The sequence below is a fragment of the Podarcis bocagei genome (assembly GCF_964188305.1).
Source record: "Podarcis bocagei genome assembly, chromosome: Z".
Classification (NCBI taxonomy): domain Eukaryota; kingdom Metazoa; phylum Chordata; class Lepidosauria; order Squamata; family Lacertidae; genus Podarcis; species Podarcis bocagei.
The window spans coordinates 468,589-494,442 of NC_138140.1; the positions used below are offsets into that span (position 1 = coordinate 468,589).

The 25,854-nt window shown below is 44.3% G+C and overlaps 1 protein-coding gene and 3 long non-coding RNA genes across 4 annotated transcripts in view; all 4 read right to left on the minus strand.

Moving 5' to 3' along the window:
- Positions 1 to 3,972: 3,972 nt before the first annotated feature.
- SPTAN1 (spectrin alpha, non-erythrocytic 1) overlaps positions 3,973 to 25,854 on the minus strand; it is a 185,565-nt gene continuing 163,683 nt past the window's right edge. Inside the window, exons 51-58 of the mRNA XM_081179155.1 lie at positions 24,801 to 24,913; positions 23,549 to 23,566; positions 16,599 to 16,653; positions 13,682 to 13,878; positions 11,506 to 11,559; positions 8,279 to 8,425; positions 6,227 to 6,374; positions 3,973 to 4,290 (exon numbers count right to left, since the gene is read on the minus strand). Of these exons, the coding sequence (XP_081035281.1) occupies positions 4,165 to 4,290; positions 6,227 to 6,374; positions 8,279 to 8,425; positions 11,506 to 11,559; positions 13,682 to 13,878; positions 16,599 to 16,653; positions 23,549 to 23,566; positions 24,801 to 24,913 (858 nt within the window). The 3' untranslated portion in view covers positions 3,973 to 4,164. The remainder of the gene's footprint in view (positions 4,291 to 6,226; positions 6,375 to 8,278; positions 8,426 to 11,505; positions 11,560 to 13,681; positions 13,879 to 16,598; positions 16,654 to 23,548; positions 23,567 to 24,800; positions 24,914 to 25,854) is intronic.
- LOC308579153 lies at positions 11,591 to 12,451 on the minus strand. Its single transcript, XR_014004319.1, has 3 exons — positions 12,381 to 12,451; positions 12,122 to 12,156; positions 11,591 to 11,625 (listed from the first exon to the last, which is right to left on the minus strand). It is a non-coding gene; the product is annotated as an uncharacterized lncRNA (long non-coding RNA).
- LOC308579152 lies at positions 12,594 to 13,302 on the minus strand. The gene is made up of 3 exons (XR_014004318.1): positions 13,283 to 13,302; positions 13,186 to 13,244; positions 12,594 to 12,721 (listed from the first exon to the last, which is right to left on the minus strand). It is a non-coding gene; the product is annotated as an uncharacterized lncRNA (long non-coding RNA).
- On the minus strand, positions 22,563 to 23,314 carry LOC308579151. The gene is made up of 3 exons (XR_014004317.1): positions 23,292 to 23,314; positions 22,877 to 23,109; positions 22,563 to 22,677 (listed from the first exon to the last, which is right to left on the minus strand). It is a non-coding gene; the product is annotated as an uncharacterized lncRNA (long non-coding RNA).

The window sequence follows — 25,854 nt, forward strand, 5'->3', positions numbered from 1 at the left end:
GAGGGGCAATGGGGCGGAAGGGTCCGTGGGGCTGATAGGAGGGGAGAAGAGCAAGTTTCTATGGGGCAATGGAAGGGGCAAGGAAATCCAAGCTTCCATGGGGCTGGTAGGAGGGGAGAGGGGCAATGGGGCACCCCCAATGGTCCTCTAGACTGACCCACATATGTGGGGCTGAGAGGAGGGGAGAGAGGCTATGGGGCACCCAGTGGTCCTGTAGACTGACCCATGTGTGTGGGGCTGATAGGAGGGGAGAGGATCAATGGGACCCCCAATTGTGCTGTAAACTGACCCACATATGTGGGGCTGATAGGAGGGGAGAAGGGCTATGGGACCCTCCAATGGTCCTCTAGACTGATCCACATATGTGGGGCTGAGCCACAATGGTCCTATAGACTGACCCACAATGGGACCCCCTGATGGTCCTCTAGACTGACCCACATATGTGGGGCTGATAGGGGAAAGAGGGGCAATGGGCCCCCTTAATGGTTCTCTAGACGGACCCATATGTGTGGGGCTGATAGGAGGGAGGAGGGGCTATGGGACCCACAAGTGTCCTCTAGACTGACCCACATATGTGGGGCTGAGAGAAGGGGAAAGGGGCAATGGGGCACCCAATGGTCCTCTAGACTGACCAACATATGTGGGGCTGATAGGAGGGGAGAGGGGCAATGAGGTCCACATTTCTATGGGGCAATGGAAGGGGCAAGGAACTCCAAGCTTCCATGGGGTTGATAGGAGGGGAGAGGGGCAATGGGGCACCCCCAATGGTCCTCTAGACTGACCCACATATGTGGGGCTGATAGAAGGGGAGAGAAGCAAGGGGTCCAAGTTTCTATGGGGCTGATAGAAGGGGAGAGGGGCAATTGGACGCCCCAACGGTCCTCTAGACTGACCCACATATGTGGGGCTGATAGAAGGGGAGAGGGGCAATTGGACGCCCCAATGGTCCTCTAGACTGACCCACATATGAGGGGCTGAGAGGAGAGGAGAGGGGCAATGGGAAGACTGACCCACAGATGTGGGGCTGAGAGGGGCTATGGGGCACCCCCAATGGTCCTCTAGACTGACCCACATGTGGGGCTGATAGAAGGGGAGAGAAGCAAGGGCTCCAATTTTCTATGGGGCTGAGAGGAGGGGAGAGGGGCAATGGGGCCCACGGTTCCATGGGGTGATGGAAGGGGAGAGGGGCAGCCCAACCCACATTTTGCAGAGGAGTGGGGCTATGGGGCTCAAGGGTCCTCTAGACCCACCTAGATGTGGGGCTGATAGAAGGAGAGAGGTGCAAGGGGGCCCAAGTTTCTATGGGGCAATGGAAGGGGAGAGGAGCAATGGGGCCCAAGGATCCATGGGGCAATGGAAGGGGAGAGGAGCAATGGGGCCCACGGGTTCCATGGGGCGACGGAAGGGGAGAGGAGCAATGGGGCCCAAGGATCCATGGGGCGATGGAAGTGGAGAGGGGCAATGGGACCCCCAATGGTCCTCTAGAGCGACCCACATCTGTGGGGCTGATAGGAGTGCAAGGGGGCCCAATGGGGCCTACAGTTCCCAACCCCCATTTTGGAGGGCAGAGGGCCAAAATGGCCCCAGATGTGGGGCTGATAGGAGGGGAGAGGAGCAAGGGGGCACACGGTTCCATGGGGCAATGGGAGAGGGACAATGGGACCCCCACAATGGTCCAGGTTTCTATGGGGCAATGGAAGGGGAGAGGGGCAAGGGGGCCCAAGGATCCATGGGGCGGTGGAAGGGGAGAGGAGCAAGGGGGCACACGGTTCCATGGGGCAATGGGAGAGGGGCAATGGGACCCCCACAATGGTCCAGGTTTCTATGGGGCAATAGAAGGGGCAAGGAAATCCAAGCTTCCATGGGGCTGATTGGAGGGGAGAGGGGCTATGGGACCCGCCAATGGTCCTCTAGAATGACCCACATATGTGGGGCTGATAGGAGGGAAGAGGTCCAAGGAGGTCCAGGTTTCTATGGGGCTGATAGGAGGGGAGAGGGGCAATTTGACCTCTGGACTGACCCACATGTGGGTCTGATAGGAGACTTTCTATGGGGCAATGGAAGGGGGCAGCTGCAAGTGGCCCCCCAAACCCTCCATCCCCACCCCGATCTCCATGGGGCAGCAACATAGGACCCGAACCCACCACCCCGCCTCCACCCCACACATGGGGCTCTGCCCCCCAACCAACAAAAATACCCAGAGTCGTTTTCTGCTTGGACCAATGATGTTTATTTCTCAAAGCAAAGCCGAACCTTCCGGATGTGGGGCAGAGCGTGTGGGGCAGGAGAGCATGCGTGTGGGGCAGGGGGGCCCACTTAGGGGTCAGCTCAGCAAACCAGGCAGGATGGTGGGGAATCGAGTGGAATTGTGGGGACCTACAACCTGGGACCCCAACCTGCCCCCCAGCCCTTCCACCCCACACTTGGGGGTCACCCCCCAACCACCAATAAAGACCCAGTCCAGCCTGCCCCACACATGGGGGCCTGCCCCCCAACCCCCAAGAAAGACCCCGACTCAGAATCTGCTTGGACCAATTATATTTATTTCTCAAAGCAAAGCTGAAGCTTCCGGATATGGGGCAGAGCGTGTGGGGCAGGAGAGCATGCGTGTGGGGCAGGGGCAGCTCAGCAAACCAGGCAGGATTGTGGGGAATCTAGTGGAATTGTGGGGAATCTAGGGGGAGTTCTAGCGCCGGGAAGGACAACGCCGGACCCAAATGCGCCCCCCTGCCCTTCCGTCCCGCCCCACACTTTGGGGTCACCCCCCAACCACCAATAAAGACCCACACTCAGATTCTGCTTGGACCAATTGCGTTTATTTCTCAAAGCAAAGCCGAACTGGAACGTTCTGCGCCGGATATGGGGCAGAGCGTGTGGGGCAGGAGAGCATGCGCGTGGGGTGGGGGCCCACTTAGGGGTCAGCTCAGCAAACCAGGCAGGATTGTGGGGAATCGAGTGGAATTGTGGAGACCTACAACCTGGGACCCCAACCTGCCCCCCTGCCCTTCCACCCCACACTTGGGGGTCACCCCCCAACCACCAACAAAGACCCAGACTCAGAATCTGCTTGGACCAATTGTATTTATTTCTCAAAGCAAAGCTGAAGCTTCCGGATATGGGGTAGAGCGTGTGGGGCAGGAGAGCATGCCTGTGGGGCAGGGGGGGCCACTTAGGGGTCAGCTCCGCAAACCAGGCAGGATTGTGGGGAATCTAGTGGAATTGTGGAGACCTACAACCCGGGACCCCAACCTGCCCCTCTGCCCCACACTTTGGGGTCACCCCCAACCACCAATAAAGACCCAGTCCACCCTGCCCCACACATGGGGGCCTGCCCCCCAACCCCCAACAAAGACCCAGACTCAGAATCTGCTTGGACCAATTATATTTATTTCTCAAAGCAGCGCTTCCACGCCGGATATGGGGCAGAGGATGTGGGGCAGGAGAGCATGCGTGTGGGGCGGGGGGCCACTTAGGGGGCAGCTCAGCAAACCAGGCAGGATGGTGGGGAATCGAGTGGAATTGTGGAGACCTACAACCTGGGACCCCAAACCTGCCCCCCTGCCCTTCCACCCCACACTTTGGGGTCACCCCCCAACCACCAAGAAAGACCCAGTCCACCCTGCCCCACACTTTGGGGTCACCCCCCAACCCCCAAGAAAGACCCAGTCCACCCCACCCCACACTTTGGGGTCACCCCCAACCACCAATAAAGACCCGGTCCACCCTGCCCCACACATGGGGGCCTGACCCCCAACCAACAAAAACACCCAGACTCAGAATCTGCTTGGACCAATGGCGTTTATTTCTCAAAGCAAAGCCGAAACTTCCGCCCTTCCAGATATGGGGCAGAGCGTGTGGGGCAGGAGAGCATGCGTGTGGGGCAGGGGGGCCCACTTAGGGGTCAGCTCAGCAAACCAGGCGGGATGGTGGGAAATCGAGTGGAATTGTGGGGAGTTCTAGCGCGGGAAGGGCAGCGCCGGGTCGGGGGCCTGCCCCACAGCGCCGTGGGTCGCGCCGTGGGGCAGGGCCTCCGCGGACGAAGAGGGAGCGGGAACGGTGGGGGATCTAGGGGGAGTTCTAGCGCGGGAATGGCGGCGCCGGGAAGGGGGGCGCCGGGAAATGTGGGGCGAGTTGGGGGGCGCGCGACCCACGGCGCCGTGGGGCTCAGTTGACGAAAAGGGAGCGGGTGAACTCGACGTAGTCGAAGGCGGAGGGCAGCTCTCGGCCTTTGGAGTCCAGGTAGGGCTTCATGTGGGAGAGGCAGTAGTCGGCCTGTTCGCGGGTCAGGTTCTGGAAGGGGGGGAAAGAAAATATTATTAGTATTATTATTAGTATTAGTATTAGCATTAGCAGTAGTAGTATTAGCATTAGCAGCAGCAGCAGTAGCAGCAGCAGCAGCAGCATTATTATTGTTAGTAGTAGTAGTAGTAGTAGTAGTAGTAGTAGTAGTAGTAGTATGGTTATTATTAGTATTAGCAGCAGTAAGTATTAGCATTAGTATTAGCATTAGTAGTAGTAGTAGTAGTATGGGTAGTAGTAGCAGCAGTATTGTTGTTAGTATTAGTATTAGTATTAGCGATAGTGGTAGTAGTATGGTTATTAGTATTAGCAGCAGCAGCAGCAGTAGTAAGTATTAGCATTATTATTATTATTAGTAGCAGCAGCAGTGTTGTTGTTGTTGTTGTTGTTGTTGTTAGTATTAGTATTAGCATTATTATTATTAGTAGTAGTAGTATGGTTATTATTAGTAGTAGTAGCAGCAGCAGCAACAGTAGTATTGTTAGTGTTGTTGTTGTTGTTGTTGTTATCATTAGTAGTAGTAATAGTAATAGTATGGTTATTATTATTATTATTAGCAGCAGCAGCAGTAGTAGTAGCATTGCTAGTATTAGCATTATTGTTATTATTAGCATTATTATTATTATTATTATTATTATTATTATTATTATTATTATTATTGTTATTAGTATTATTATTATTATTAGTAGTAGTAGTAGTAGTGTTATTAGTATTAGCATTCCTATTAGTAGTAGTGGTACTGTTATTAGTATTAGCATTCCTGTTAGTAGTAGTGGTACTGTTATTAGTATTAGCATTCCTATTAGTAGTAGTGGTACTGTTATTAGTATTAGCATTCCTATTAGTAGCAGTATTGTTGTTATTATTAGTAATAGCATTACTATTAGTAGTAGTGGTGGTGTTATTAGTACTAGCATTACTATTACTATTATTATTATTATTAGTAGTAGTAGTAGTAGTAGTAGTAGTAGTGTTATTATTAGTATTATCATTACTATTAGTAGTGGTATTATTATTATTATTATTAGCAGTACTAGTAGTAGTAGTAGTATTGTTATTGTTGTTGTTGTTGTTGTTGTTATTATTATTATTATTATTATTATTATTATTATTATTATTATTGCTATTGTTACTATTGTTATATACTGGAAGCAGGGTGTGTAAATGTGTGTGTGTGTGTGTGTGTGTGTGTGTGTGTGTGTGTACGTGTTTGTGTATATATGGGTGTGTGTGTGTGTGTTTATGTCTGTGTTTGTATATATGTGTGTGTGTATTTGTGTTTGTGTGTATGTATGCATGTGTGAGTATATGTGTGTGTGTATAAATGTGTGCGTGTGTGTATGTGCATGTGTGTATATCTGCGTGTGTGTGTATGTGTGTATATATGTCTGTGTTTGTATATATGTGTGTGTGTATAGTGTGTGTGTGTATCTATATATGTGTGTGTGTGTGTGTGTTTGTGTATCTATATATGTGTGTTTGTGTGTATTTTTGTATGTGTATTTATGTGTATGTATGTGTGTGTGTGTTTTTGTATGTGTGTGTATTATGTGTATGTATGTCTGTGTGTATATGTGTGTGTGTGTGTGTGTGTGTGTATATATGTGTGTTTGTGTGTATTTTTGTATGTGTGTATTTATGTATGTGTGTGTGTGTATAAATGTGTGTGTGTGTATATCTATTTTTGTATGTATGTGCATGTGTGTCTGTGTGTATATGTGTGTGTGTATATATTTGTGTGTTTGTGTATGTGTGTGTATGTGTGTTTGTTTGTATATATGTATGTATGTATGTATGTATGTGTATACATGTATGTGCGTGTTTGTGTATATATGTGTGTGTCTGTGTGTGTGTATTTATGTCTGTATATATGTGTGTGTTTGTGTGTATGCATGTGTGTGTGTTGTGTGCGTTGCGTGTTCCTCACCTGGTACAGCTCCTCCTTGGTCACGTAGGGCTTCCCCTCCGAGCTCAGGGCCCGGAAGGCGCTTTCGATCTCCTCGCTGGATTTGACGTTCTCCGTCTCCCGGCTGATCATGAAGGCCATGTATTCCTGCAGGGAGACGTGGCCGTCCCTGGGGGGGGGGCGGGGAAAAAATAAAAATTTATTCCAATTTAATTCAGATTTAATTCAGATTTATTCAAATTTATTCAGATTTATTCAATATTCAATTTATTCTTGATTTATTCCAATTTATTCCGGATATATTCCGATTTATTCCAGATTTATTCCCATTTATTCCCATTTATTCCAGACAGAACGTGGCCGTCCCTTATTATTAATATAAGAATAAGAAGAATATAAGAAGAATAAAAATAATAATATAAGAATAATATAATATAATATAATATAATATAATATAATATAATATAATAGGAATAAAATAAAATAAGAATAAGAATAATAAAATAAGAAGAATAAGAATAAGAAGAATATAAGAAGAATAAAAATAATAATATAAGAATAAAATAATAATTATAATATAATATAATATAATATAAGAATAATGATAAGAAGAAGAATAAAATAAAATAAGAATAATAAAATAAGAAGAATAAGAATAAGAAGAATATAAGAAGAATAAAAATAATAAAATAATAACCAAAGAAGAAGAAGAAGAAGATAATATAAGAATAATGAAATAAGAATAATAAGAATAAGAATAAGAATAATAAAATAAGAAGAATAAGAATAAGAAGAATATAAGAATAAGAAGAATAAAATAATCGAAGAAGAAGAATATTATATAAGAATAATGAAATAAGAATAATAAAATAATAAAATAAGAATAAGAATAAGAATAATAAAATAAGAATAAGAATAATGATAAGAATAAAATAAAATAATGTTAAGAATAAGAATAAGAATAATATAAGAAGAATAAAAATAATAAAATAATAATCGAAGAAAAATAAGATGAATAATATAAGAATAATGAAATAAGAATAAGAATAATGATAAGAATAAAATAAAATAATATAAGAATAAGAATAACAAAATAAGAATAAGAAGAATATAAGAAGAAGAAGAATATAAGAATAAAAATAATAAAATAATGATCGAAGAATAAGAAGAATATTATATAAGAATAATGAAATAAGAAGAAGAAGAAGAATAAAATAAGAATAAGAATAATCATAAGAATAAAATAAAATAAAATAATATTAAGAATAAGAATAATATAAGAAGAATAAAAATAATAAAATAAAAATCGAAGAAAAATAAGAATATAATATAATATAAGAATAATGAAATAAGAATAAGAATAATGACAAGAATAAAATAGAATAATATAAGAATAAGAATAACAAAATAAGAATAATAAGAATAATAGAAGAATATAAGAAGAATATAAGAAGAAGAATATAAGAATAAAAATAATAAAATAATAATCGAAGAATAAGAAGAATATAAGAATAATGAAATAAGACTAATAGAATAATAAAATAAGAATAAGAATAATGATAAGAATAAAATAAAATAATATTAAGAATAAGAATAAGAAGAATAATATAAGAATAAAAATAATAAAATAATCGAAGAAAAATAAGATGAATAATATAAGAATAACGAAATAAGAATAAGAATAATGATAAGAATAAAATAATATAAGAATAATATAAGAATAAGAATAACAAAGTAAGAATAAGAAGAATATAAGAAGAAGAAGAATATAAGAAGAATAAAAATAATAAAATAATAATCAAAGAAGAATAAGAAGAATAATAATAATATAATATAATATAATAATATAATATAATATAATATAATATAAGAATAATGAAATAAGAATAAGAATAAGAATAATGATAAGAATAAAATAGAATAAGAAGAATATAAGAATAAGAATAACAAAATAAAAATAAGAAGAATATAAGAAGAAGAATATAAGAAGAATAAAAATAATAAAATAATAATCGAAGAAGAATAAGAAGAATAAGAATAAAATAACAACAACAGCAACAATAATGCGCGTACCTGTTGGGATCCACCGTGTCGAGAATGGATTCGAATTCGGGATCCGGTTCTCCTTCCTCCACCATCGGCAGGTCGTAGCCGAGGGAGCGAAGGCAGGATTTGAACTCCTGGTGATTCAGCCGGCCGGATTTGTCCTTGTCGAAGTGTCTGAAAGGCAATCAATCAATAATCAATCAATCAATTTTGGGAATTATCACTCAATCAATTAATTAATCAATCAATCATGGGAATTAATCAATCAATCAGTCTTGGGAATTATCACTCAATCAATTAATCAATCAATCATGGGAATTAATCAATCAATCAGTCTTGGGAATTATCACTCAATTAATTAATCAATCAATCAATCATGGGAATTAATCAATCAATCAGTCTTGGGAATTATCACTCAATCAAATAATTACTCAATGATGGGAATTAATCAATCAATCAGTCTGGGGAATTATCAGTCAATCCATCCATCCATCAATCAATCTTGGGAATTAATCAATCCATCTTGGGAATCAATCCATCCATATTGGGAATGAATGAATGAATGAATCAATCAATCAATCCATATTGGGAATGACTGACTGACTGAATGAATCAATCAATCAATCCATCTTGGGAATCTATCCACCCATATTGGGAATGAATGAATCAATCAATCCATCCATCCATCTTGGGAATCAATCTATCCATCCATATTGGGAATGAATCCATCCATCCATCCATATTGGGAATGAATCAATCAATCCATCCATCCATCCATCTTGGGAATCAATCAATCCATCCATCCATCTTGGGAATCAATCCATCCATCCATATTAGGAATCAATCAATCCATCCATCCATCCATCCATCCATCCATCTTGGGAATCAATCCATCCATCCATATTGGGAATGAATGAATGAATGAATCAATCAATCAATCCATCTTGGGAATCAATCAACCCCTCCATCCATATTGGGAATGAATCAATCAATCCATCCACCCATATTGGGAATGAATGAATGAATGAATGAATGAATCAATCCATCCATCCATCTTGGGAATCAATCCATCCATCCATATTGGAAATGAATGAATGAATCAATCAATCCATCCATCCATCTTGGGAATCAATCCATCCATCCATCTTGGGAATGAATCAATCAATCAATCAATCAATCAATCCATCTTGGGAATCAATCCATCCATCCATATTGGGAATGAATCCATCCACCCATATTGGGAATGAATCAATCAATCCATCCATCCATCCATCTTGGGAATCAATCAACCCATCCATCCATATTGGGAATGAATGAATGAATCAATCTATCTATCTATCAATCTATCAATCAATCAATGCATCCACCCATCTTGGGAATCAATCCATCCATTCATATTGGGAATCAATCAATCAATCAATCTTGGGAATCAATCCATCCACCCATATTGGGAATGAATGAATCAATCAATCCATCTTGGGAATCAATCAACCCATTCATCCATATTGGGAATCAATCAATCAATCAATCAATCTTGGGAATCAATCAACCCTTCCATCCATATTGGGAATGAATCAATCAATCCATCCACCTATATTGGGAATGAATGAATGAATCAATCCATCCATCCATCCATCTTGGGAATCAATCCATCCATCCATATTGGGAATCAATCCATCCATCCATCCATCTTGGGAATCAATCCATCCACCTATATTGGGAATGAATGAATCAATGAATCAATCAATCCATCCATCTTGGGAATCAACCCATCCATCCATATTGGGAATGAATCAATCAATCCATCTTGGGAATCAATCCATCCATCCATATTGGGAATCAATCAATCAATCCATCCATCCATCTTGGGAATCCATCCATCCATATTGGGAATGAATGAATCAATCCATCCATCCATCCATCCATCCATCTTGGGAATCCATCCATCCATATTGGGAATGAATGAATCAATCAATCCATCCATATTAGGAATGAATCCATCCATCCATATTGGGAATGAATGAATGAATGAATCAATCAATCAATCAATCAATCAATCAATCTTGGGAATCCATCCATCCATCCATCTTGGGAATCAATCCATCCATATTGGGAATGAATGAATGAATCAATCAATCTTGGGAATCCATCCCTCCATCCATCCATCCATCTTGGGAATCAATCCATCCACCCATATTTGGAATCAATCAATCAATCAATTCATCCATCCATCTTGGGAATCAATAAACCCATCCATCCATATTGGGAATTAATGAATGAATCAGTCAGTCAATCCATCCATCCATCTTGGGAATTATCACTCAATCAATCAATCAATCAATCAATCAATCAATCTTGGGAATTATCAATCAATCTTGGGAATTATCACTCAATCAATCTTGGGAATTAATAATCCATCTTGGAAATTAACCAATCCATCTTGGAATTATTAATCAATCTTGGAAATGATCACTCCATCAATTAATCAATCTTGGGAATTATCACCCAATCAGTCAGTCTTGGGAATTATCAATCAATCTTGGGAATTATCAATCAATCAATCAATCCATCCATCTTGGGAATTAATCAATACATCTTGGAATTATTAATCCATCTTGGAAATGATCACTCCATCAATTAATCAATCTTGGGAATTATCACCCAATCAGTCAATCTTGGGAATTATCAATCAATCAATCAATCAATCTTGGGAATTAATAACTCAATCCATCTTGGGAATTAATCAATCCATCTTGGAATTATTAATCAATCTTGGAAATGATCACTCCATCAATTAATCAGTCTTGGGAATTATCACCCAATCAGTCAGTCTTGGGAATTATCAATCAATCAATCAATCAATCTTGGGAATTAATAACTCAATCCATCTTGGGAATCAATCCATCCATCTTGGAATTATTAATCAATCTTGGAAATGATCACTCCATCAATTAATCAATCTTGGAAATGATCACTCCATCAATTAATCAATCTTGGGAATTATCACCCAATCAGTCAGTCTTGGGAATTATCAATCAATCAATCAATCAATCAATCAATCAATCTTGGGAATTAATAACTCAATCCATCTTGGGAATTAATCAATCCATCTTGGAATTATTAATCAATCTTGGAAATGATCACTCCATCAATTAATCAATCTTGGGAATTATCGCCCAATCAATCAATCAATCAATCAATCTTGGGAATGATCAATCTTGGGAATCGATTGATCCGGGGATCCGCCGACTTACTTGAACATCATGCTGAACTCCTTGAGCGCTTCTTCGGTGACGCCTGTCGTGTTCCTGGGGAGGGAAAAAGAATCCGGTTGGTATGAGTGGATCCCCTAGATCTCGTGGGATCTCTCTCACCTGCCTCGGATCTGCTTCGCCTGCCCCCCCAGCCGATTCCCCGAGATCTCGTGAGATCTCTCTCACCTGCCTTGGATCTGCTGCTCCAGGCTGCCCTGCATCCGCGCCCCAGTGGATCCCCTTAGATCTCGGATCTGCTGCACCCGCCTCCCCAGTCAATCCTCCTAGGTCCCAGGGATCTCTCTCTCACCTGGCTCGGATCTGCTGCACCAGCCTCCCCAGTTGATCCCACGAGATCTCGTGGGATCTCTCTCACCTGGCTCGGATCTGCCGCTCCAGGTTGTGTTGCATCTGCACCCCAGTTGGTCCCCCTAGATCTCATGGATCTCTCTCTCACCCCTGGATCTCGGGGTATCTCCCTCACCTGGCTTGGGTCTGCTGCCTCTGCATCCCCAGTTGATCCCCCTAGATCTCAGGGTATCTCTCTTACCTGGCTTGGATCTGCTGCATCCGCACCCCCAGTTGATCCACCGAGATCTCGGGGGATCCCTCTTACCTGGCTTGGATCTGCTGCTCCAGGTTGTGCTGCCTCTGCACCCAGTGGATCCTCTAGATCTCAGGGATCTCTCTCACTGGCTTGGATCTGCTGCACCCGCACCCCTAGTTGATCCACCAAGATATAGGGGATCCACACCCCAGTTGATCCCCTATATCTTGGGATCTCTCACTGACTTGGATCTGCCACATCCGCACCCCGCCTCCCCAGTCGACCCCCTAGATCTCGTGGGAATCTGCTGCTCCAGGGTGTGCTGTACCCACCTCCCCAGTGGATCCCCTAAACCTCGGGATCTCCCTCAACTGGCTTGGATCTGCTGCTCCAGGTTGTGCTGCATGTGCACCCCAGTTGATCCCCTAGATCTGACTGGGATCTCTTGCATCCGCCTCCCCAGTCAATCCCCCTAAATCTCAGTGATCTCTCTCTCACCCGGCTTGGAACTGCTGCACCTGCCTCCCCAGTTGATCCCCTCAATCTCAAGGATCTCTCCTCACCTAGCCTGGATCTGCTGCTCCAGGTTGTGCTGCATCCGCCTCCCCAGTCAATCCCCCCAGATCTCTCGGATCTCTCTCAACCCTAGATCTCGGGATCTCTCTCTCTCTCCCCCTGGATCTTGGGGGAATCTCTCCCACCCGGCTCTCCCCAGCCAACCCCCCTAGATCCCAGGGATCTCCCTCACCTGGCCTGGATCTGCTGCTCCAGGTTGTGCTGCGTGCACATCCCCAGCTGATCCAGTTGATCCCACAGCAGTTGACCCCCTAGATCTTTCTCTCTCACACCCCTAGATCTCGGGGGTCTCTCTCACCCCTGGATCTCGGGGGATCTCTCACACACACCCAGATCTCGGGATCTCTCTCTCACCTGGCCTGGATCTGCTGCTCCAGGTTGTGCCACATGCGCATCCCCAGCTGATCCAGTTGATCCCCGAGATCGCTCACACACACACACCCCTAGATCTCAGAGGATCTCTCTCACCTGGCCTGGATCTGCTGCTCCAGGTTGTGCCGCATGCGCATCCCCAGCTGATCCCACAGCAGTTGATCCCCGAGATCTCTCTCACACACACACCCTAGATCTCGGGGATCTCTCTCCCACACCTAGATCTCGGGGATCTCTCTCACCCCTAGATCTCAGGGATCTCTCTCACACACCCTAGATCACCTGGCCTGGATCTGCTGCTCCAGGTTGTGCTGCATCCGCCTCCCCAGTCGATCCCCCTAGATCTTAGGGGATCTCTCCCGCCCGTTAATCCCCGAGATCCCAGGGATCTCTCCTCACCTGGCCTGGATCTGCTGCTCCAGGTTGTGCTGCATGCGCACCCCCAGCTGATCCAGTTGATCCCACAGCAGTTGACCCCCGAGATATCACACACACACCCCTAGATCTCGGGGAACTCTGTCAAACACACACCCCTAGATCTCAGGGATCTCCCTCACCTGGCCTGGATCTGCTGCTCCAGGTTGTGCCGCCTGCGCACCCCCAGCTGATCCAGTTGATCCCAAGTCAGTTAATCCCCAAGATCTCTCTCAATCTCACCCCTAGATCTCGGATCTCCCTCACCTGGCCTGGATCTGCTGCTCCAGGTTGTGCTGCATGCGCATCCCCAGTTGATCCAGTTGATCCCACTGCTGGGCCAGACCCACCGTGCTGTGTTCGGTGTACTTGTTGTCCAGGATCAGGGCCTCCTCCATGGCGGCCCCCAGATCCTCGATCTTCTTCAGCTGGCTGCGCATGGCGCGGATCTCCTGGTGCTTGCGCTGGATTCCCGGGAAGGGGGGAGTGAGGAAGAGGGGGAGGGAGGGAAGGAAAAGGGGAAGGAGGAAGGAGGGAGAGAGGAAGAGAGAGAGAGAGAGAGAGAGAGAGAGAGAGAGAGAGAGAGGAGGAAAAAAGAAAAGGAGGAAGAGAAAGAGAGAAAGAGAGAAAAAGAACGAGAGAGAAATACAGAGAGAGAGAGAGAGAGAGAGAAGGGAAAATGAAAAGGAGGAAGAGAAAGAGAAAGAGAGGAAGAGGAAGAGGGGAAGAGAGAGAGAGAGAATGAGAAAGAGAGAGAAAGAAAGAGACAGAGAAAGAGAGAGAGAGAGAGAGAGAGAGAGAGAAGGAAAAAAGAAAAGAAGAGGAAGAGGGGAAGAGAGAGAGAGAATGAGAGAATGAGAAAGAGAAAGAGAGAGAGAAATACAGAGAGAGAGAGAGAAGGAAAGAGAGAAAGAACGAGAGAGAAGGAAAGAGAGAGAGAGAAGATGGGAAGGGAGGGAGGGAAAAGGGGAAGGAGGAAGGAGGGAGAGGGAGAGAGAGAGAGAAGGAAAAAAGAAAAGGAGGAAGAGAAAGAGGGGAAGAGAGAGAGAGAGAATGAGAAAGAGAGAAGGAAAGAAAGAGAGAGAGAGAATGAGAAAGAGAAAGAGAGAGAGAAATACAGAGAGAGAGAGAGAAGGAAAAAAGAAAAGGAGGAAGAGAAAGAGAGAGAAAGAACGAGAGAGAAAGAGAGTGAGAGAGAATGAGAAAGAGGAAGAGAGAGATACAAAGAGAGAGAGAGAGAACGAGAGAGAGAGAGAGAGAGAAAGAGAGAAAAGGAAAGAGAAATACAGAGGGAGAGTGGGGGGAAAGGAGGAAGGAGGAAGAGAGAGAAAGAATGAGAGAGAGAGAGAGAGAGAGAGAGAGAGAGAGAGAGAGAGAGAGAAGGAAAAAAGAAAAGGAAGGGAGAGAGAGAGAGAGAGAATGAGAAAGAGAAAGAGAGAGGAAGAGAGAGATACAAAGAGAGAAAGAAAGAGACATAGAGAGAGAAAGAGAGAGAGAGAGAAGGAAAAAATAAAAGGAGAAAGAGAGGAAGAGGAAGAGGGGAAGAGAGAGAGAGAGAGAGAGAGAGAGAGAGAGAGAGAAATACACAGAGAGAGAGAATAGACAAAGAAAGAAAGAAAGAAAGAAAGAAAGAAAGAAAGAATAAAAGAAAGAAAGAAAAGATGGGAAGGGAGGGAGGGAAAAGGGGAAGGAGGAAGGAGGGAGAGGAAGAGGGGAAGAGAGAGAGAGAGAATGAGAAAGACAGAGGAAGAGAGAGAGAGAGATACAAAGAGAAAAAGAAAGAAAGACATAGACAGAGAGAGAAGGAAAGAGAGAGAGAAGGAAAAAAGAAAAGGAGGAAGACAAAGAGAGGAAGAGGGGAAGAGAAAGAGAGAGAGAAATACAGAGAGAGAGAGAGAGAGAGAAGGAAAGAGAGAAAAACAGAGAGAGAGAGAGAGAGAGAGAGAGAGAGAGAGAGAAGATGGGAAGGGAGTGAGGGGAAGGGGGAAGAGGAAGAGGGGAAGAGAGAGAATGAGAAAGGGAGAGAGAGAGAGATACAAAGAGAGAAAGAAAGAGACACAGAGAGAGAGAGAAGGAAAAAAGAAGAGGAAGAGGGGAAGAGAGAGAGAAATGAGAGAGAGAATGAGAAAGAGAGAGGAAGAGAGAGAGACAAAGAGAGAAAGAGAGAGAGAGAGAAGGAAGAAAAGGAGGAAGAGAAAGAGAGGAAGAGGGGAAGAGAGAGAGAGAATGAGAAAGAGAGAGAAAGAGAGAAGGAAAGAGAGAGAGAGAAGGAAAAATGAAAAGGAGGAAGAGAAAGAGAGGAAGAGGGGAAGAGAGAGAGAGAATGAGAAAGAGAGAGGAAGAGAGAGAGAGAAATGAGAGAGAGAGAAGGAAAAAAGAAAAGGAGGAAGAGAAAGAGAGGAAGAGGGGAAGAGAGAGAGAGAATGAGAAAGAGAGAGAGAAGGACACACACACAGAGAGAGAAAGAACGAGAGAGAGAAAGAAAAAAGAGGGAAAGAGAAAGAAAGAAAGAAAGAAAGAAAGAAAGAAAGAGAAGATGGGAAGGGAGGGAGGGAGGGAAAAGGGGAAGAGGAAGAGGGGAAGAGAGAGAGAGAGAATGAGAAAGAAAGAGGAAGAGAAGGAAAGAGAGAGAGAAATACAGAGAGAGAGAAAGGAAAAAAGGAGGAAGAAATACAGAAAGAGAGAGAGAAAAAGAACGAGAAAGACAGAGAGAGAGAGACAAAGAGAGAAGGAAAGAGAAAGAACGAGAGAGAGAAAGAAAGAAAGAAAAAGAAAGAAAGAAAGAAAGAAAGAAGAAAGAAAGAGAGAGAGAGAGAGAGAGAGAGAGAGAGAGAGAGAGAGAGAGAGAAATACGAAGGAAGTGTAAATTAATGGGCAGGGCAAACTTGTCTCCAGTAATAATAATAATAATAATAATAATAATAATAATAATAATAATAATAATAACAACAACAACAACAACAACAACAACAACAACAACAACAACAACAACAACAACAACAACAACAACAATAAATTAATAGGTAGGGCAAACTTGTCAATAATAATAATAATAATAATAATAATAATAATAATAATAATAATAATAATAATAATAAATTAATAGGTAGGGCAAACTTGTCTCCAATAATAATAATAATAATAATAATAATAATAATAATAATAATAATAAATGACCACCTACCTTGGTCGCTTCCAGCTGCGATTCCAGGGTTCCGGATTCCTCAACCATGCAAGACCTAGAACCGGAAGGAGGAACGTGATTGGTTGCCGGGTGTGGTGGGGGGAATAGAGCGGTGAGGCTCGAAATTAACGACGTCCCTTAATTAACGACGTCCCTTAATTAACGACGTCCCTTAATGAACGACGTCCCGGTTGCCGGGCAGAGAACTGGGAATTTCCCCCGGTTCCGTTGAAGGTTCTTGACTTTTATATCCGAATCCGCAAATAATAATAATTATAATTATTATTATTATTATTATTATTATTATTATTATTATTATTATTATTATTACACCTCCATTTCCTTTTCCAACTTTCAATTTCTAACTTGGCTCTAATAATAATAATAATAATAATAATAATAATAATAATAATAATAATAATAATAGGAAGTGTAAATTAACAGGCAGTGCAAACTTGTCTCTGTTAATAATAATAATAATAATAATAATAATAATAATAATAATAATAATAATAATAATAATAATAAATGTAATTTAACAGACAAGGCATACTGTGCTCCAATAATAATAATAATAATAATAATAATAATAATAATAATAATAATAATAGGAAGTGTAAATTAACAGGCAGTGCAAACTTGTCTCTGTAAATAATAATAATAATAATAATAATAATAATAATAATAATAATAATAATAATAATAGGTCTTAATTAGTGGACCGGGCAAACTTGGCTCCGTTTAATAATAATAATAATAATAATAATAATAATAATAATAATAATAATAATAATAATAACAACAATAATAATATAAACAGGAGTGGAGAGAGCCCCTCGCCAATAATAATAATAATAATAATAATAATAATAATAATAATAATAATAAAAAATATTAAATAATAATATTATTTAAGAATATTTAATAACATTAAATAAAATAACAAATAATAAATAAATATTAATAATAATAATAAACTCCGTTTGCCCTGCCTGTTAACTCATATTTCCTATTATTATTATTATTATTATTATTATTATTATTATTATTATTATTATTATTATTATTATTATTATTAACGGAGGGATCTATGGGTCTACTCATCATCATCGTTATCGCAAACGACCCGGCATTCGAACTCGCCGCCCCCCAAATTTCGCTTAATTGTTCCGGTTAATTGCGAGCCCCACGTAAGGAAAACCACCACACACGCCATGCCAAACCCCCAAGCGCTCCGGGTTCCGGGTCGGTGCCGCCCCAGCCGTGCCCCCCCCACGCCGCGCGGGTGATTCGCCGTGAGGTGCCGGGTTCGAGAACCGAGCGGTTCGGTTCGGAACCTGCGCGAAAAGCCGGCGGCTCGATCTAGAACCCGCTCAAAAACACACGAGCGGTTTGATCTAGAACCTCTGTCAAACCGGCGGGTCGATCTAGAGCCTTTGCGAAACGGATGGCGAATGCGAAATGAGAGTGGTTTGGCCTAGAACCGCCGCAAAACGACTGGTCCGGTTCGCAAAAACTGACGGTTTGATCTAGAACGCTTGCAGAACGGGTGGCTTGATCTAGAACTTGGGCGAAAAACGGACGGCTCTGCTTGGAAGCATTGCAAAACTGAGAGGATTGGTCTGGACCATTTGCAAGAAACCTAATGCTTCGATCTAGAACCCTTGCAAAACCAATGGCCTGACCTAGAACCTTTACAAAAAACTAATGTTTTATCTAGAACCGTTTCAGAACGAGTGGCTTGATCTGGAATCTTCGCAAAATGGGTGACTCGGTTGTGAAATTGAGCAATTTGGTCTAGAACCGCTGCAAAAGTGAGTGGCTTGTTTAGAACCTACGCAAAAACGATTGGTTTGATCTAGTACCTTTGCAAAAATGAGGGGTTTGATCTAGAACCTCTGTAAAACTGGCGGGTCGATCTAGAGCCTTTGTGAAACCGGATGGCCCGGTTCGGAGCCAATGCGGAATGATAGTGGTTTGGCTTAGAACCGCCGCAAAATGACTGGTCTGGCTTGCAAAAACTGACGGTTTGATCTAGAACGTTTGCAGAACTGGTGGCTTGATCTAGAACTTGAGCAAAAAAAACGGATGGCTCTGCTTGGAAGCATTGTAAAACTGAGAGGATTGGTCTGGACCATTTGCAAGAAACCTAATGGTTCAATCTAGAACCCTCGCAAAACCAACGGCTTGACCTAGAACCTTTATAAAATAATGTTTTATCTAGAACCGTTTCAAAAAAGAGTGGCTTGATCTAGAATCTTTGCAAAATGAATGACCCTGTTGCGAAACTGAACGTTTTGGTCTAGAACCGCTGCAAAAGTGAGTGGCTTGTTTAGAACCTACGCAAAAATGATTGGTTTGATCTAGTACCTTTGCAAAAATGAGGGGTTTGATCTAGAACCTCCGTCAAACTGGCGGGTCGATCTAGAGCCTTTGCGAAACGGATGGCGAATGCGAAATGAGAGTGGTTTGGCTTAGAACCGCCGCAAAATGACTGGTCCGGCTCGCAAAAAACTGACGGTTTGATCTAGAACGTTTGCAGAACTGTTGGCTTGATCTAGAACTTGGGCAAAAAACGGATGGCTCTGCTTGGAAGCATTGCAAAACTGAGTGGATTGGTCTAAACCCTTTGCGAGAAACCTAATGGCTCGATCTAGAACCCTCGCAAAACCAATGGCTTGACCTAGAACCTTTATAAAAAACCAACGTTTTATCTAGAACTGTATCAAAACGAGTGGCTTGATCTAGAATCTTTGCAAAAACGAATGACTCAGTTGCGAAATTGAGTGATTTGGTCTAGAACCGCCGCAAAAGCGAGTGGCTTGTTTAGAACCTACGCAAAAATGATTGGGTTCGATCTAGAGCCTTTATGAAATGAGGGGTTTGATCTAGAACCTTTGCGAAGCGACTGGCTTGGTTCAGAACCATTGCAAAGTGATTGGACCAGTTTAGAACCTGTGCAAAACTGAAGGCTTGATCTGGAACCTTTGCAAAACGAGTAACGGTTGGGTTAAACTAGAACCTCCGCCAAACGAGCGGGTCGATCCAGAACCCCGCCAAATGAATGGGCTGATCTAGAACCCCCGCCAAACGAGCGGGTCGACCCAAAACCCCCGCCAAGCGAGTGGGTTGATCTAGAACCCCGCCAAATGAATGGGTCAACCTGGAACCTCCGCCAAACGATTGGGTTGAACTAGAACCTCCGCCAAACGATTGGGTTGATCTAGAACCCCACCAAACGAATGGGATGATCTAGAATCTCCGCCAAGCGATTGGGTCGATCTAGAACCTCCGCCAGACGAGTGGGCCGATCTAGAGCCCCATGAAAACGAACGGGTTGATTTAGAACCCCGCCAAACGAGCGGGCCGATCTAGAACCCTGCAAAAAATGAACGGGCTGATCTGGAACCTTCCCCCCAAACCCGAGCATCTCAGTCTGGAACCTTTGCAGAGCGACTAGTTTAGTTTGGACCCCTTGAAAAAAAATCCAGCGTCTTGATCTAGAACGTTGGCAAAGGGGGCGGTTTGATCTAGAACCCCGAGCCGCGTGAGCGTTAGTCCAGCGTCACAAAAAAGCCAGCCTTGGAAATTAATTAGGAACGTGCCGTTTTTGGGGGTGGGAAAAGCCGGAAAACAACTGAAATAAATTGGAATAAATTAAAATAAATTAGAAAAATTAGAATAAATTAACATAAATTAAAATAAAACGATAGAGTGAGAAAAGGGGAAAGAAAAGAGGAATGAAACCTTCCGGAAAGATCTTCCCCCACTTGGTACTGAAAGACGCGAATGACTCGCCGGTAGGCAATGCTAGGCGGAGGAAAGAAATGTGGGGTGAAATTGGGGGTGAAATCTGGGGTGAAATCTGGGGTGAAATTTGGGGTGAAATCGGGTGAAATTGGGGGTGAAATGTGGGGTGAAATTGGGGGTGAAATTCAGAGTGAAATTGGGGGTAAAATTGGTGAAATTCAGGGTGAAATTGAAATGTGGGGTGAAATTTGGGTTAAATTGGGGGTGAAATTGGGGGTGAAATTCAGGGTGAAATTTGGGTGAAATTCAGGGTCTAATTGGGGGTGAAATTGGGGTTGAAATTGGGGGTGAAATTGGTGAAATTGGGGGGGAAATGTGGGGTGAAATTCAGGGTCTAATTGGGGGTGAAATTGGGGGTGAAATTGGGGGTGAAATTGGTGAAATTTGGGGTGAAATTTGGGGTGAAGTTGGGGGTGAAATTCAGGGTGAAATGTGGGGTGAAATTCAGGGTAAAATTTGGGGTGAAATTCGGGGTGAAATTGGGGGTGAAATTCGGTGAAATTGGGGGTGAAATTCAGGGTGAAATTGGGGGTGAAATTCGGGGTGAAATTGGGGGTGAAATTTGGGGTGAAATTGGGGGTGAAATTTGGGGTGAAATTGGGGGTGAAATGTGGGGTGAAATGTGGGGTGAAATTCTGTGAAATTGGGGGTGAAATTGGGGGTGAAATTCAGGGTGAAATTGGGGGTGAAATTCAGGGTGAAATTGGGGGTGAAATTCAGGGTGAAATTCGGGGTGAAATGTGGGGTGAAATTCAGGGTGAAATTGGGGGTGAAATTTGGGGTTGTTTGGGGGTGGGGTGGGGGAGAAGGGGCGGGGCTAAGCGGAGGGGGCGGAGCAAGGCAGGCGGGGGCGATTTGGGGGTCAAGGGGGCTATAGCTGGGTAGGCGGGGCAAGATCTCGGGCGATGGGGCAATTATCTAGGGCAATGGGGCAATTATTTATGTCAGTGGGGCAATTATCTAGGGCAGTGGGGCAATTATCTAGGGCAGTGGGGCAATTATCTAGGTCAGTGGGGCAATTATCTAGGGCAATGGGGCAATTATCTAGGTCAGTGGGGCAATACTTGGGCAGGAGGGCCAATAGCTAGGGCAGTGGGGCAATTATCTAGGTCAATGGGGCAATACCTGGGCAACTGGGGCAATAATTATTGCAGGCAGGGCAATAGCTAGGCAGGCGGGGCAAAATCTAAACCAATGGGGCAATATCTAGGTCAATGCCTGGGCAGACGGGGCAGTAACTATGCAGGTGGGGCAATATCTAGGTCAATGGGGCAATACCTCTGCAGGCGGGGCAATAGCAAAGGAAAGGCCTATGCAAATGGGGCAATACCTGGGCAGGTGGGGCAATAACTATGCAGGTGGGGCAATATCTAGGTCAATGGGGCAATTATCTAGGTCAATGGGGCAATACCTGGGCATGTGGGGCAAGACCTAGGGAAATACCTATGCAGATGGGGCAATAAGTATGCAGATGGGGCAATACCTGTGTAGACGGGGCAATTACTAAGCAGGTGGGGCAATATCTAGGTCAATGGGGCAATACCTCCGCAGGTGGGGCAATACCTAGGTCAATGGGGCAATAACTGGGCAGGCGGGGCAATAACTATTGTGGGGAGGGCAATTACTATGCAGGTGGGGCAATATCTAGGTCAATGGGGCAATACCACTGCAGGCGGGGCAATTCCGAGGTCAATGGGGCAATACCTTTGCAGGTGGGGCAACAACTATGCAGGTGGGGCAATATCTAGGTCAATGGGGCAATACCACTGCAAGCGGGGCAATTCCGAGGTCAATGGGGCAATAACTGGGCAGGCGGGGCAATAACTATTGTGGGGAGGGCAATTACTATGCAGGTGGGGCAATATCTAGGTCAATGGGGCAATACCTCCACAGGCGGGGCAATACCTAGGTCAGTGGGGCAATACCTAGGGCAATGGGGCAATACCTCCGCAGGCGGGGCAATACCTAGGTCAGTGGGGCAATACCTAGGGCAATGGGGCAATACCTAGGGCAATGGGGCAATATGTAGGCCAATGGGGCAATACCTAGGGCAATGGGGCAATACCTAGGGCAATGGGGCAATATGTAGGCCAATGGGGCAATATCTAGGTCAATGGGGCAGTACCTGGGCAGGTGGGGCAATAACTATGGAGATGGGGCAATAACTATGTAAATAGCTATGCAAATGGGGCAATACCTCCGTAGGTGGGGCAATAACTATGGAGATGGGGCAATAATTATGCAGGTGGGGCAATAAGTATGCAAATACCTGTGCAGATGGGGCAATAAGTATGGATATGGGGCAATAACTATGCAGATGGGGCAATAGCTAGATAAATAGTTATGCAAATGGGGCAATACCTGGGCAGGCGGGGCAATACCTAGGTGGGGCAATATCTAGGGAAAGCACCTAAGTATATGGGGCAATATTGAGGTCAATGGGGCAATAACTGCAGGCGGGGCAATACGGAAGTCAGTGGGGCAATACCTGGGCAGGTGGGGCAATAGCTAGGTCAATAGCTATGCCAATGGGGCAATACCTGGGCAGATGGGGCAATACCTGGGCAGGTGGGGCAATAAATAGGTGAATAGCTATGCGAATGGGGCAATACCTGGGCAGGCGGGGCAATACCTAGGTGGGGCAATATCTAGGGAAAGTACCTAAGTATATGGGGCAATATCGAGGTCAATGGGGCAATAACTGCAGGCGGTGCAATACGGAAGTCAGTGGGGCAATACCTGGGCAGGCAGGGCAATTACTATGCAAATGGGGCAATAAGTATGTAAATACCTATGTAGATGGGGCAATACCTGTGCAGATGGGGCAATTACTAGGCTGACGGGGCGATAACTATGTAAATAGATATGCAAATGGGGCAATACCTGGGCATGTGGGGCAATTACTACGCAGAAGAGGGCAATAAGTATGTAAATAGCTATGCAAATGGGGCAATACCTGGGCATGTGGGGCAATTACTACGCAGACGAGGCAATGAGTATGTAAATGGCTGTGGAAATGGGGCAATTACTATGCAGATGGGGCAATTACTACGCAGACGGGGCAATTACTCAGGCCCCAGACGCCGACGTCACGAGCAAAGCGGCTTTGGGGAGGAGAGCAAGGAGTATTTGGTACTCACCCGTCGAGTAGGTAGGTCCTGGCCGAGGGTTCGAGTAACAGGGAGTAACGTTGCGGGGGAGAGGAGAGAAAGAAAAGTCACATTAGCCAAGGGTTGACGGAAATAACAACAGTAGTAGTAGTAGTAGTAGTAGTAGTGGTGGTGGTGGTGGTGGTGGTGGTGTAGTGGTGTAGTAGTAGTGTAGTAGTGTTGCAGTAGTAGTAGTGTAGTAGTGTAGTAGTAGTATAGCAGTAGTGTAGTAGTATAGTAGTATAGCAGTAGTATAGCAGTAGTATAGCAGTAGTATAGCAGTAGTAGTAGTATAGTAGTGTAGTATAGTAGTAGTATAGCAGTAGTATAGCAGTAGTATAGCAGTAGTGTAGTAGTATAGCAGTAGTGATAGTAGTAGTATAGTAGTGTAGTAGTGTAGTAGCATCATAGTAGTGTAGTAGTAGTGTAGTAGTGTAGTAGTATAGCTGTAGTATAGTAGTGTAGTAGTAGTATAGCAGTAGTGGTAGTAGTAATAGTAATAGTAGCAGTAGCAGTAGCAGTAGTAATAATAGTGGTATAGTAGTGTAGTAGTATAGTAGTAGTGGTATAGTAGTGTAGTGGTAGTATGGTAGTAGTAGTATAGAATCACAGAATCATAGTTGGTGATGGTGATTATTACTACCACTATTATTACTACTGCTGCCACTACTATTACTATCAGTACTCCACGCAAAAATACTAATGAATTGAGCGGCGGCACCTGGTTTCCTGGATACACTGATGATGATGATGATGATGATGATGATGATGATTACTACTACTACTACTACTACCACCACCACCACCAGTACTCCATGCACCTGGTTTCCTGGATCCACTGATGATGAAGAGGACTACTACTACTGCTGCTGCTGTTACTACTACTATTCCACACAAAATAAATGGAGGGCACCTGGTTTCCTGGATCCACTGTTGATGATGATTACTACCACTATTACTATTACTACTGCTGCTACTACTACTACTACTATCAGTACTCCACGCACCTGGTTTCCTGGATCCACTGATGATTACTATTACTACCACTATTGCTACTACTACTGCCACTACTACTACTACCATCACTCCACGCAAAAATACTAATCAATCGAGCGGCACCTGGTTTCCTGGATCCACTGATGATTACTACTACTACCACTATTACTACTACTACTGCCACTACTACTACTACTACTACTACTACTACTACTACTACTACTACTACTACCAGTACTCCACGCACCTGGTTTCCTGGATCCACTGGTGGAAGGCGTTGGCGTGCTGGGCAAACTCCTGGCGCAGCTTGTCGTTCTCCTCCTGGCGCCGCTGCTCCTTCTGCAGTTCCAGCTCCCGCTCCTGGGGGGGCGGAAAGGATCAAGAAGGTCGGGGAACGGATCCGGAACCTTCCGGAACCCCGGCTCGGCGACTTTGCCGAGTCTAGAACTTTCTAGAGCAGCCCAGAACTGTGTAGAACGGTCTCTAACCTCCGACAGGTAGGGGATTCGGGGATTCCCGGGAAGTCCATAACCTTCCGGAACCTTCTGGAACTTTCCAGAGCAGCCTCTAGCTTTCGACAGGGAAAGGAGATCTGGGGGTTCCCGGGGAGCCTAGAACCTTCCGGAACTTCCCGAGACATTCCAGGATTTTCTAGAACAGCCTCTAACTTTCAACAGGGAAAGGAGATTGGGGGATTCCCGGGGAGCCTAGAACCTTCTGGAACTTCCCGAGACATTCCAGGATTTTCTAGAACAGCCTCTAGCTTTCAACAGGGAAAGGAGATTGGGGGGTTCCCGGGGAGCCTAGAACCTTCCGGAACTTTCCGAGACATTCCCAAATTTTCTAGAACAGCCTCTAACTTTCAACAGGGAAGGGGATTCCCGGGGAAACTTCCAGAAGAACCTAGAACTTTCAAGAGGGAAGGGGATTTGGGGATTCCCCGAGAGCCTAGAACATCCTAGAACCTTCTGAAACTTTCCAGATCTTTCAAAAACACTCTCGCCTGGAAACAGCCTAGAACGTTAAAAAAGAAAAGGGATTCGGGGAGTCTAGAACCTTCCAGAATGGTCTAGAATGGTCTCCAACTTCCAGATTTGGGGATCCTGGGGGAATCCACTACCTTGATGAGCTTCTGGAGGGTCCGCCAGGTCTAGAACTTTCCAGAACCTGGGTATTCCCGGGAGTCTAGAACCTTCTGAAACGTTCCAGAACTTCCTAGAACAGTCTAGAACCTTTAACAAGGATGGGGGATCTGGGATGATCCACCACCTTGATGATCTTCTGCAGGTTCTGCCAAAACA